Source organism: Podarcis muralis, chromosome 4 (genome assembly GCF_964188315.1).
Source record: "Podarcis muralis chromosome 4, rPodMur119.hap1.1, whole genome shotgun sequence".
NCBI classification, from domain to species: Eukaryota; Metazoa; Chordata; class Lepidosauria; order Squamata; family Lacertidae; genus Podarcis; species Podarcis muralis.
In genome coordinates, this window is record NC_135658.1 from 46,288,859 (window position 1) to 46,302,151 (window position 13,293).

The following is a 13,293-nucleotide window of genomic DNA, read 5'->3' on the forward strand; positions in this document are numbered from 1 at the left end:
TGTGTGTGTGCTTTATCCCTAGTCATGCAGCTGGCAGCAGCTGGCAAACTGTAGCAGAAAATGTGAAAACAGAAACATTTGCAGTTAAAGGTCTGAAACCAAATGCAATTTATCTCTTCCTTGTGCGGGCAGCCAATGCATATGGAATTAGTGATCCCAGCCAAATATCTGACCCAGTGAAAACACAAGGTAAAACATGTATTTAAGACTGAACTAAAGACAACCATTTGTTTAGATATGCTTCACTGAAAGGAAACAGAAAAGAAACACCCATTTTAGGAAATAATGTTAATACAGTATCTGCTCTTGTTCTGTATGCAACAATAGATAACAAGGCTGTCAACCAAAAAGGGGCTTAATGCTGAGGAAACATCTATAGCAGATCCTACTGAGAAACAAGCCACAGTTTATTTCTGGGCAGTAGCCTCTGTAGCTTCACATCAAATCAAAATCTGGATAAGTACACAGTTCTCTCCGAGAAAATGTGCCAGCAGAGTTACTAAAGTTTCAAAAATCATCTGTTTCTTACAATTAAAATTTAGGTGTTATGCTAACTAAACATAGGTTGTCATGAAATCAAGTCATTCACTTGCCTTCCAGCATAATGGGGTGGGGAAAACAAGCCCCAATGCCAAAATACATTTGTATGGCATTCAGTACCATTTTATGAGAGATAAAATATAAGCAGATGCTTTTAAACTGAGTCATATCATTAATCCATCTACCCTAGAATTCTTTATTTTTATGGGCACTGGCTATCCAAGGACTAAGGGCAGAAGTCATGGATTATTGCAGAACAGACACAGTATTAAGATGAGCTACATTTTTGTCTGCCAAAGATGTTGTTGGGGGTGTACCAAGAAAAATCAATATTACTTTTAATTCAGAAGATTATTCCAAACTTTGTGATCCACTAATTGAATTATTTGACCCACTTGTAATGCTTATCTTTGTATATAACAACAATATTTTTATCCACTTGGATCCAACAGTACCCTGCAAAAGTGGAAAAGAACTTCCACACATGCAAGTTGCTCCCCAATTTTCATGAATTCCCCTTTCCACTGCAGACGCTCAAACCACATCCACTGCTGCTCCAATTATAGTGGCTTGGAAATATGGAAAATGTAGGCGTACTGAGCATTACTGGAGAGTAATGTTGAAGGCACAGAAGCTTGTCTCTTTGCCTGCCAGGTAGTTGGAGCTCCAACTGCCCAGCAGGTTCAGAGGCAAAGAAAGACAGCATGCCCTGAGCTGGAGGAAGATGACAGATAGAGGCACTTCAGTTCCTCCTTGGCTCTGTGTTTATTTCAAAGCTGCAGCGGAAGATCAGGTGCAAGACCCCAAACCTTGAGAGAGGGGAGTATCTTGGCAATCACAAACTTCATCCAAAATAATTCCCAACCCAATTTATTGACCCTTGATTTATTTCTTGATTGTGTCCCCATTCTATCTTGGATGCAATGCAAAATATACACTCAGTGGTACAATCAAACCTGTTTTTCAAGTCTCTGTCATGTATCTTTTAAGGTTAACAATAGTTTGTTGACATTGTTACAGATGTTCCACCTACAAGTCAGGGTGTGGATCACAAACAAGTACAGCGGGAGCTGGGTGATGTTGTTCTACATCTCCATAATCCCACAATCCTTTCTTCTTCCTCAATTGAAGTTCATTGGACAGTAAGTAAAGCAAAAGTGCTAGTAGCTTATAAAAAGAATTTTCCCAACAGCATACAAAATACAACAACATACTCATGATAAACTCTGAACAGTTGTTGCTAAGGCATTAGGAGCATTAATTGCTATTAATTAATAAGCAAGCTATACACACGTGCACACATACACTTGTTGGGTTGCATTCTGATGTCATGTTCAGAGAAGGATCATTTGCAGTTTGCTACATTTTTCACTTCACATATTTTCTTCTTCTTAAAGAGACTTTAGTGATTCTTATAATAATAGAATCGTAGAGTTGGAAGGGACCAAAGGGTCATCTAGTCCAATCCTCTGCAATGCAGGAATGCAGAATTCTTCTTCTTAGAATTTGTAAGTGGACCAGAACAGGGCAGCCTTAAACAAAAAAAACCAGGAATATGGCTTTTTTTTAAGTGTGTGGTGAGGGGGGCATACAGTAAGATTGAAAATAAAAGCTTTGGGAATAAAAAATAAAATGTCTGTTTAACTTGGATCTCTTATGTTTAATCCAAACTCTCTGCCCATGACTCAGGGAGCTTTCAATTTCTATTGTCCAATGTGCAACAAGAAAAACAGTTTTTGAAATGAAAGGGCCTTTCAACAACAGTTTGCAATATGTCACGAGGGCCTACTGTTCAGAGAAAAATAAATAAAATCCCACTGGGCAAGTGCTATCATTTCAGTGTTTTTAAAGTAGCCTATTAGACCACAGTCGAACAGAGCTGTGCTGCCATTTGAGGGTAGTAGTATTAAACTACCAAGAAACAGGGGAAATGCAAAAATGAGCAAGCTCCATGGTTTTCTGTGACTGCTAACATGTATTAGCACCTAAAACTGTTTACACTTGATGCTTACTAATGTATTAATATGGCTGTTCTATCTCCACGTTTAAGGTTGACCAACAATCCCAATATATTCAGGGATATAAAATTTTGTACAGGCCAACAGCTGGTTCTCAAGGAGAATCTGAGTGGTTGATTTTTGAAGTAAGGACACCAACAAAAAACAGTGTTGTGATTCCTGAGCTCAAAAAAGGAGTGAACTATGAAATCAAAGCTCGACCTTTTTTTAACGAGTTTCAAGGAGCTGATAGTGAAGTGAAATTTGCCAAAACTCTGGAAGAAGGCAAGTAGCAGCATGGCTGTCTTCATATTATCTTTTTGAATTACTTTTTTGCCTGTTTCCCCCTGATGTATTTATGGCTTGATGTTCTTTGAAGTGTTTTTTAAAATATTTTTATTGGAACTCAGCCCTCTGCCACGAAAGAGAACTGTCAATGCATAGGGCTGATCATTACGTGATTTGTTTGTTGACACAGAAGTAAATATTCAAAAGCATGTGAATGGGAAACCCCCTCAAAGACATAATAGGAACTGTGATGTTCCCCTCTGTCTCTTTCTGTTGAGTTCATGGTCTGGTCACAAATGACTTTGTGTCAAATTCAGACACTTGAAAATCACTGTCTAGAGTAGATGGCAGACACTGCTGTAACCATGAAAGAGCTGCGGTTTACATATTAGGGGACTTCCTATCTTCACTAGTTATGATAAGAGATTTGAAGATCATGAATGAAGACAATAAGCATGAGTTAAATTAGCAACACTCAGCCTCCTTCCTATTGGTATGTGTTATAGATAAATATGCTCAACAAACCCCCTCTCCCCACCCCACCAAATGTGATTACACCTCTGTGGATGCCAAACATAATGCCTGATATAGGCAGAGCTAGAGTATGTGGAATTCTAAGTGCTGAGTGGAAGGTGGTTGATTGTGATGGGTCTTTTGAGCCCATGGATCTGGAAAACAAAACGTTTGATGTGTGGAATGGGTCTGTGTAAGACACAATACCCTTCTCCCCCTTCAGTTTTTGATGTGGTATTTCTCTGCAAGGTACATTCTTCTGCACTTGAACCCTTTTCTAGTAATTCTAGGGGCCAATAGAAGAATTTCCTTATTGATCATGGAATATTCATTCTATATGAGCCCAAAGTCATTTTGTGGTTCTTCTGTTCTTTCCTTTTGTAGGTCTGTCCTTAAGACCAAGAATAAGAATGGGCACCCACAGCTAAATTGCTTGCCTGTTTTGTTTTGCTTTGTTTTGGGGTCAGTTCAAATATTTAATTGGAGAGCTTATTTTGTATCCAAACACAAACCACCAACATATGAAGGATGAACAGTGTGGATTTTCTTGTACAGATCATGTGCACACGAGCAATTTGTGATCATTAGTAGCTGGTTCATCACATTAAATGTCTGTAGCCACTGTTTGTGCACTTGGTTTGTTTTGTTTTCTTATACAAACTCCAAAGCATGAACAAAGCTATAGATATTTTAAATAGGTCTCAGATGTTATCCAGAGTTGTTTTATTATTGTAGTAGATTTGTATACTCTTTCTTTGATTTACAGAAACATAATTAATATTTGAGGTATTTGGATCATCATGTGTTCACTTTATCACATCAACCTTTGGGAAATAGTTTGTTTTAAATTATACCCCTCTCCCTCAAAAAAGATTGTCAAGGCATCTTGTTGAAGAAATTTTTCAAAACTAGTATTATATCTTCAAAAGCCCACTTGACCAGATTCTCTGATACCGCGGTACAAATATTCTTTATGAATCTTCTTCAATCCCTTATTGTAATTACCGTACTTTTCCATATATAAAACTAGGGTTTTTTTTACTTTAAAATAAGGTTAAAAATCTGGGGGCGTCTTATACATGGATAGTGCATATGCCCATTTTCTAAATTTGGGGTCCCCAAAAGTCTTATACACAGAAAAATACATCTGCGTGTTGCCAAATCAGTTTTGTCTGCGTCCTTAGCTGTAGCCTATTAAAAGCACTGCTCAGTGACAATGAAACGGAAAAAACAGCTTTAATCACAACCATCCTTTCTTCCCACAAACAGCTCCAAGTGCTCCTCCACAAAGTGTTTCAGTAACTAAGAACGATGGAAATGGCACTGCGATTGTAATAACATGGCAACCTCCCCCAGAGGAGACGCAGAATGGGATGGTTCAGGAATACAAGGTAATATCCAGTTCTAACCTGGCAAATTATTGGCAAGCTATTGACAGAGAACTTGTTTGTGGTTTCTTGGCTCCATCTGGTGGTAAAAATCAAACCATAATAAAAGGATATGCCCGTATCTTTTAAGTCTGTTCGTTTAAAATTTTCATATATGCATTTGTATTGTACAAGTAAATAAGCATATTGATGTGCAATCAGAAACCTATAAAGTATGCTAATTCACTCTCAAACTGCTCACCTTCTTTTACTTTATAAGAGAACTGCAAGCGTAAATTAAAAGAAGAATAGTGTCTGTGTACAAGCATATTATGACACCAGTAAGTTATCATAAGAAATGGACATACATAAGAGTAAGCCAAGTGTAAGATTTTGTCATTTTAGGAATATGGGAACTGTACTAATTTTACTTCTAGTTTTAAAAAATTCTTATTGATAAAAACATGGCTGATGTGAAATTTTTTGGAAGCACTGTTAGGAAAACATAAGAAAAATTTCTTATCATGTTACATTCTTTACATTTGCCACTGTGCAATAATATAAAACAATCTATCATATTTCTAATTTGATTTTATCTTACAATGTTTTCAATTTATTTCCACTGCTGCCCTCCATCCCTTCTAGTCAACTTCCTTTCCCCAGGTCAGGCATTCTCTCCTCATACTTATATCCTGCCCTTCCTCCCAGTAGGAACATGGAGCAGCTAACAATGCTGTACTACATACACATAAGGACATAATTATATATATATATAATTTAAAACACTATTACACACCTAGAAATGAAAACTTAATAGAAACACCATTAGTAGAGAAAACAAAAAGTGATAAAGTCAGCAAGAAAAGTTGGTTGCCTTCCAAGCACATGAGTAAATAGAAAGGTTTTTTTTACCTTGTGCTTATTAAAACACTATTTGGAGAAATGCCATGGTTGGTTTGTTGGTCTCTGGCTTAGCATTTTGTGTTAACTAGACCAATGCCTGAGACGCTAACAAAGACATATACAGGCTTATAGAATGGAATGTAACAACTTATTCACTAGTGTGTCACTAGTCAAGTGACTTGACTCTAGGGCACTGATGGGCAATCTTGGACCTCCAGCTGTTTTGAGACAACAATTCCCATCATCCCTGACCACTGGTCTTGTTAACTAGGGATGATGGGAGTTGTAGTCACTAAACAGCTGGAGGACCAGGTTCGGCCATTACTGCTCTAGGGGGTACATTTTAAAAATGAACTATCTAGAAATTCCTCCAGAATTCTTTGCCCACAAATCCAGACGTCTCCACAGGAGAATTTTTTGTTTTCAAGATTTGCCACTAGTACATTATGTGCCAAGAAAGGAAGGACAGCTATTATTCAGTAACGTATAAGGATGTAAGATGAAGGTCTACCAGACTTGCATGTTGAGCGTACTACTTTATGGAAGTGAGTCATGGGTAACTTACACCTGCCAAGAGTGATGTGTCAGTGCCTTCCATATGCACTGCATGAGGCAGCTTTTAGCCATCACATAGCAAGTCTCAAACAAAGATATGCTCTCCCAAGCCCACATTCCCAGCAAGTTTACACTTCTGTCTCAGTGACCTCTGTGCTAGTTTGGGCACGTACACAGGACGGAAGACGGCAAGACCGTCAATGATGTGCTCTACAGGGAACTGGCTTTCGGCACTAGGCTTGTTGGCAGATCAACTCTGTATTACAAAGATGTCAGCAAATTTGACATGAAGGCTGGCAACATCAACCCCTTGCAGATGATAGCAGCACCTGGAGACAGACAGGTTGTGTACCCACAGCAGTGACCAGAGAAGGAATGACGGCTGGGAGGAGTGCAGAGGGAAGAAATACCATGGCGCACCTGTAGCTGCAAAAGCAGACACCTTCATCTGCCCCAACTGCAGTAAACCACGTCTCTCCCAGATTAGTCTCTACAGCCACAGCAGGCGTTGTAACCCTCCAACAGTTTGACTTTACCACTGAAGGCACACTCTTCCATTGTCTCTCTAGACAGGCAGATGTGAACAACAACTTAAGGACAAAGCAATCTCAGACGAGAATTCAAAGTCTGAGATCATCCTTTATTATAATAAAACTAAAGATTATTTGATCACCTGTGACCAGATGGTTTCTACATACCTGATCAAACAGTGGCCACTTATAGGTGGTTGTTGTTCTTCCCCCAGGTATAACATAAATTGCCTGCTTTTTTTAGAAGCTGAACATAGCCAGCTTTCCAAGGATGTCAAGAGACAGCCTCAGGTCTGTTAAAGCCCACCACAGCAGACACCAAGAAAAGGAACAGGTTTCATATGAACATAAGAAGAGCCTTGCTGAATCAGGCCAAAGACTCATATAGCACAGGATCCTGTTTTCACAGTGGCCAATCAGACGCCTATGGGAAGCCTGCAAGCAGGACCTGAGTGGAACAGCACATTCTCTACTAGTGATTCTCAGCAACTGGTATTAGTAGCTGTTGTCAGGGAGGCATTGCTCACCTGTCTTCTGAACATCCATGTGTTCTTTTGAATGCCGAGCGCCCTGAGAAAGGTGAGGCGCAGGGCGTTCAGCGCAATGCAGGAGCACTGCCACCATGCCTGACTGTGCTGAGCTCTTCATCCATCTTCATACCTCTCCCCTGAGGAACCAGGAGTGACACTCAATGTTCAGAATGCAGGTGAGCTATGCTGTCCTGCCTGTGCCATGTGCCACAGAGAGGCATACTTCCTCCAACAACAATATAGTTATCATGTCTAAGAGCCTGTGAAAACATTACCCTCCATGAATTTGTCTAACCCTTGAAGGGTATGAGGTTAAGGAAATAAATAATTAATGTGGTATATCCTTATAAAGAATGTTGTTCATTCCTGTTTGAGTCTGTTTAGAGTGTTACAGATGAAATTGTATTCTCTGCATACTAGGCAAGGAGTAGAATAACAGTTTACTAATGCAGTGTTTCCCAACCGGTGTTCCGCGGCACACTAGTGTGCCGCGGAACGTTGCCTTGTGTTCCGTGGGAGGGAGGCGGGCGACTCGGGCGGCGAGAGGCGGCGCGGCGGCGGCGAGCACACGCGGGGCGGCGAGCGAGCTCCCTCCCACATCCCATCGCAGCTCGCTTCGGCCGGCCTACTGGAGGAAGGCGCGAAAACCTCGCGCATGCGCAGGCCTTCCGCCTGCGACAGCCCAGTAGGCCGGCCGAAGCGAGCGGCGATGGGATGTGGGAGGGAGCTCGCTCGCCGCCCCGCGTGTGCTCGCCGCCCGACTCGCCCGCCTCCCTCCCACGGCACACCAGCCTACCTCCGTGTGCCTTTGCCCAAAAAAGGTTGGGAAACACTGTACTAATGAAATGGACCTTGGGGGAAGCCATGTATTACTTCCCACAGTTGTAGACTATTGAATTTTGCTGCATTAATACTTACCATATGGACAGTTTTGAAATTTCAAAAATAGAACAAAAAGTGTTGTATATTATCAGGTAACCTTATTCAGATAGTTATTCAGATGGCTCGTTTTTAATAGTGTTTATATCAGTTTATTAACAGCTTTTACAACAGAGCTATTAACTTAGCTAAATGCAGCTTGCTATGTAAATCAGTAAATGCCATATGGCACATTTTATATCATTATTTATTTATTTCAAAGCCTATGTGCACATGAGAGTTGCTTTTTTTCTTTGCAGGTCTGGTGCCTTGGCAATGAAAGTCGATACCACATAAATAAGACAGTGGACGGTTCCACATTTTCTGTAGTAATCCCGTCTTTAGTGCCTGGTATTCGATACAGTGTGGAAGTGGCAGCAAGTACTGGAGCTGGAGCTGGAGTGAAAAGCGAACCACAATTTATTCAGTTAGGTAAGTGATTTGTAATAACTTCCTGCTTTGTTTTACATTTAGTGTTTGATGTGGGGCAGGGGAAATCCAGATGTTCTGCATTGTTTTAATCAGATGAGGCAAGAATCACTGAGTGAGTTGAATTTGCTTCTGCCAATAAAACTCTCTTCATTTTGGAAGCACTGCAGAAACTCTTCTTCCCATCCCAGCCCATTATTAGGCCAAATTTAAAGGCTACTTATAACCTTTAAAGCTCTGAATAGCTTGGGACCAGGCTGGCTTCTCCCATATGTATCTAGCTGAACCTTAAGATCCTGTTCATAGGCCCTGCTTTGTGTAAAACCCTGAAGAATGAAGTGAGGCAATTAACCACCAGGGAAGAGGGCCTTTTCAGAAATGGCTTCAGTAGTGGAATGATCATTCCAATGAGGCTTGCCATGCACTATCTCTGTGATCTTTTCAGGGCACTAGAAAACTCTTTTTTAAACACCCAAGCCTTTTAAGCCTATTTGTCTAGGCTTTTGTTTTTTATATCTACTTTCAATTTTGAGGATGAGACAAGTCCTATTTTGTTGCTTTGATATTGTATCTTCATCTTTAATTGTTTTGCTAATTGTTTTTCATTTGTTTGTTTGTTTTACTCGTTTATTGTAAGTCACCCATAGAAACTGGTGTTATGGGGGAAACAGCCTGATAGAAGGGTAACAACTTTCCCACTTCAGCACAAATAAAAAAGCTATTAGAAGGCTGATCACACAACTCCCAGTGTCTTGTTTAATTCAATTCAGATTGTCAGTGACTTTCTGCCTCTGGAGAGGCATGAGACCTATTAAAATTGAGGCAGAGTTGTGTTCCAGACAGTTCTGGGGTCTCTTCTGGCTGATGGATCTGGTGATGCTTGAAACCCTGACTTATCTGTGGAGCACAAGTGCTCACTTCCAGTTTGTTGAGCCCAGGTCTATTGCGGAGCTGAAAGCAATGAAGCAGGTTAGAAGATGGCTGGAACACAAGTGGAAGAAGATTCCAGATTAACACAATGGGACACAAGTGTGTGCTCATTGTTGAGCCTTTGCTGTGGTGGTGAAGGCATTGAAAAAGACTTATCTTTCTGCCTCTGTTTATAGAGTAGTACATACCCTTTCACTTAAAAAATACACAACTTGCTTGTAAATTGTTTGGTGACTTTTCTTAATGGGAAGTGATATAAATTTAATAAACCTAACCTAAACCTCACTTAAAATCATCTTCAGGTGGGCTGCTGCTATTTGTTTAGAAAAATGTAAGCACCTACCCACCCACAAAAGCATTTTAAATGAAATGCGTTGCACATTGATCTAATTACAATTTTGTTTGGCACTTATATTTCAAATGACACACAGTTGCTTTTTAAAAACCTGGAAGAACTGCTCCAAGTGACTTCAGTATTGTCACAAACATCAACCTATGCATACTGCGAAAATTGCCTTTTAGCAGCAAACTGGAAGGATTGGTTTCCCCTGAGGCTAATCTTGGGGAGGCGATTGTGCTTCTGCCAAAAATGCTGTGAGTACCCTTCCGTAGCTGGGTCATCACTAAATTATGTACATTTGGGTGCACCTATAGAGAATAGTAGATGATGCATTAAATAACTGATTGCCAATTGATTTCCTGTGGCTCTTTCAGTTTTGTGCACCAGACAGGTCTTGAGGCACCTCATTTTGCCAATAAATTAATGTTTCTCATAAACATATTAACCTGTGTGAATACACATCATGCATTTATGAGAAGCTTCACTCAAATAATTATAAATGTTAAGTGTATTATTCATGCCTTAGACATCCCAAGAGAATGAATACAAGCAACTCTCCTTGAACTTTTATTGCTCTAACAGCTCCCATTATGAGGTGTGATTTGTGAACTAATTAGCATGCCTTTCATGATGATCTGCTAGCAACTGCAAGTATCTGTACTCCCTGATGTTCTTTTGTGCTTAAAGTCACAACCCCTGCACTGGACTGACTGTACAGAGACCCACTGGTGATGTTGCAGGGGGCTTTTTTTTTGCCCCTTGTTCCCTGGGTGACTGTTAGAATTCAATTGTGATCTTTTATACAGTTTCCACATTAAGTTATTGTGAACATAAGAAATGTTGAATACTCTATATTGATTGTGTTACAGTCCTGAAAAATTCCAAGCAGAGGTATTCCAAGCACATTTACAGAGAGTATATATCTGTTTTTGGCTTGGGTATTTTGCATACATGTGTATTTGTATAGCTGTTATCCTACAATAAGCAAGCTAAAGATTGTCGGTGGGTTTTTAATGTTGTACACTTTATAATTCGGAAGTGTTGTTCTGAGACCTCCGGGTATAGGGCGGTTTATAAATTCAATAAATAAAATAGTAAGTGCTCTCCCCACCAAGAGTTGGATTCTGAGATATAGTTGCTAAACTGAACATAAAAACCCTGAGATACAGGAAGATTGCATACATATCAGGTTCTTCATAAGGTTCAGTGAATATCTATTTGTTGAAAATTATAAATTGTGGAATATTCAATGTACTATGAAGTTTATGTGTCAAGCCAAACAGGCATGGCTTTTTTATTAGTGCGTCCACAGGGAACTATGCACACTTCCAGAAATGAATCCTGGAGAACCAATTGAATACATGGCAGAATTACTTTCTAGACTTCATCTGATTTGGGGGGGGGGGGGGCTCAAACATCATGTAGCATTCAAATCCTATGACATCAGTGCCTCATATTTGTACTTTCAACTTTTGGGTATGTTTCTTCAGATTCTCATGGAAACCCTGTGTCACCAGAAGACCAAGTCAGTTTAGCCCAACAGATTTCAGATGTTGTAAAACAGCCAGCATTCATTGCTGGAATTGGTGCTGCCTGTTGGATTATCCTTATGGTTTTCAGCATTTGGTTATACCGTCATCGAAAGAAGCGCAATGGACTCGCTAGTACTTATGCTGGTATCAGAAAAGGTATTTTTTGTACCCTTTTATAATCTGAAGTATTTGTTGTTTAATTGAATTTATAACGTGATAGCAAGCATTGGCCTTACTCAGAAGAGACCCATATCTTTCATTGGGTCTATTTTGAGTATGATTTAGTTGGATATCACACATAGTCTCTGTCAGACACAGACTGGTTAACAATAAATGAAAAACCAAATTAATAACTATCCTGTGAGATTTAATACAGCTTTTAAAACTTTACATTTTTAAAACTTCTTGAAAAATGCTTTCATGTATTAGGTGGTTGTGGGATTTTTATTACTACATAACAGTTATGAAGAATGTACCCTGCCTATCCTAATTTCAGCACACAATGTAATTTATAGAAGGTTCTTTTAGATAATTGGACAGGCTGTGATGGCATGGATGAGAGAAGACATCTTATAGGTATCTTTAAATCTAGAGTTAATAAATGTATAGGTCAATCTTTATAGCAACTTTATTTCTGCCTGTAAGGCAGTGCTGATCACCTCACGCGTTTCAAAAGATGCTTCTGTTTTAGCTGAAGCTTTTAGAAAGTCATCAAGTGCTGCATGTTGAAGATATTATTGGCCTCAACATTGTGAAGCAGGAATGACAGTTAAAATTGATGAAATAGGTCAGAGTCTTCTCACTGAATGGAAGTCCTCAAAATATTCCTGGGTGCCACTGCTATGTGAAGAGTCAGATGATGCTTAGTTTTCCAAACCTCACTGGACGGTTAAAACCAGGCAAGCTTGGATTCTGTTAATGGCAGGTGTACTCATTTGTTAAGAATATGGAATCTACTAGCATTACTTGTGTTGTATTTATTTGGTATCTAGAAGTTTGTGCAAAACCAGTCCTCAGCCCAGGGCCACACAGGGCCAACAATATTATCTCTGAGAAGCAGTGAAACGGGTGCATTTACCTTAATGATGAGATGGATTTCCGTGTGTCGGTACCATAGCTAATGGTGAAAACCAGATCAGCAAGAGCCTATACTTCAGGTCTCCAACCTAGCTCCTGTAGGTGGACACCTTGTATGCCTGCCAGAGTCTTCTCTGTCACCAACAAGAGGACCTGAACCCACTGAAACAAAAAATGGAAGTCTGGACAAGGTTTTATTGTTCTTGTTCTCAGAGCGGTTCCTCTTCAGTCACTCTACAATGTTCAGTTCCTCTGCACAATTTCTCTTCTCAACCCTATCTGAAGAAGAGGAGGCAGTAAGCTACAGAAAATGGGCTTGCTAGAGACAGAAAAATAGGAGATGGATGAAAGTACAGGTGGAGAAAAGCATCAAAGAAGCCACCACAATACAAAAATATGTATCCAATATGTACCCTCATGATTTTTACAAGGGATGCATCCCAGCCATCATCAATGGTTTCTATGGATTGTACTGTAAAAACCACCTATATAGCACATGCCAGAGATACTATGGCATATGGATTCACTCCACAGATCCATGTTTTGTGACAAGTGCTGCTTCTGCGATTTGGAAACAGATGCAATTTGACGGCAGCTTGGGGAAAATTCTATCTAAGGATCAAACACAAGAGGAACCATTTTAGAATCTTATTTCTCCACTATTCACTTTTTCATGCCCCACAGCAGCCATTTTGTGACTGGTACACACCCTTTTTCAGAGTGCTACATGTGCCCAAAGAGTCCAAAATATTGACAGCCCCTGGAGTAGAGGTGCAGTCGCAACCAAGGATGCCTGAAGCTGCAATGTTACCGCTTTGTTAAACAGAGAGAGGCAGTAATTACT

The 13,293-nt window shown here is 39.9% G+C and overlaps 1 protein-coding gene across 6 annotated transcripts in view; it reads left to right on the plus strand.

Moving 5' to 3' along the window:
* ROBO1 (roundabout guidance receptor 1) overlaps nucleotides 1-13,293 on the plus strand; it is a 586,675-nt gene that overhangs the window by 535,418 nt on the left and 37,964 nt on the right. For all 6 annotated transcript variants that reach the window (XM_028726911.2, XM_028726909.2, XM_077927267.1 and 3 more), the window contains 6 exons: nucleotides 23-189; nucleotides 1,561-1,682; nucleotides 2,591-2,822; nucleotides 4,608-4,729; nucleotides 8,402-8,573; nucleotides 11,331-11,528. In XM_028726911.2, coding sequence (XP_028582744.2) covers nucleotides 23-189; nucleotides 1,561-1,682; nucleotides 2,591-2,822; nucleotides 4,608-4,729; nucleotides 8,402-8,573; nucleotides 11,331-11,528 — 1,013 coding nt within the window. The remainder of the gene's footprint in view (nucleotides 1-22; nucleotides 190-1,560; nucleotides 1,683-2,590; nucleotides 2,823-4,607; nucleotides 4,730-8,401; nucleotides 8,574-11,330; nucleotides 11,529-13,293) is intronic.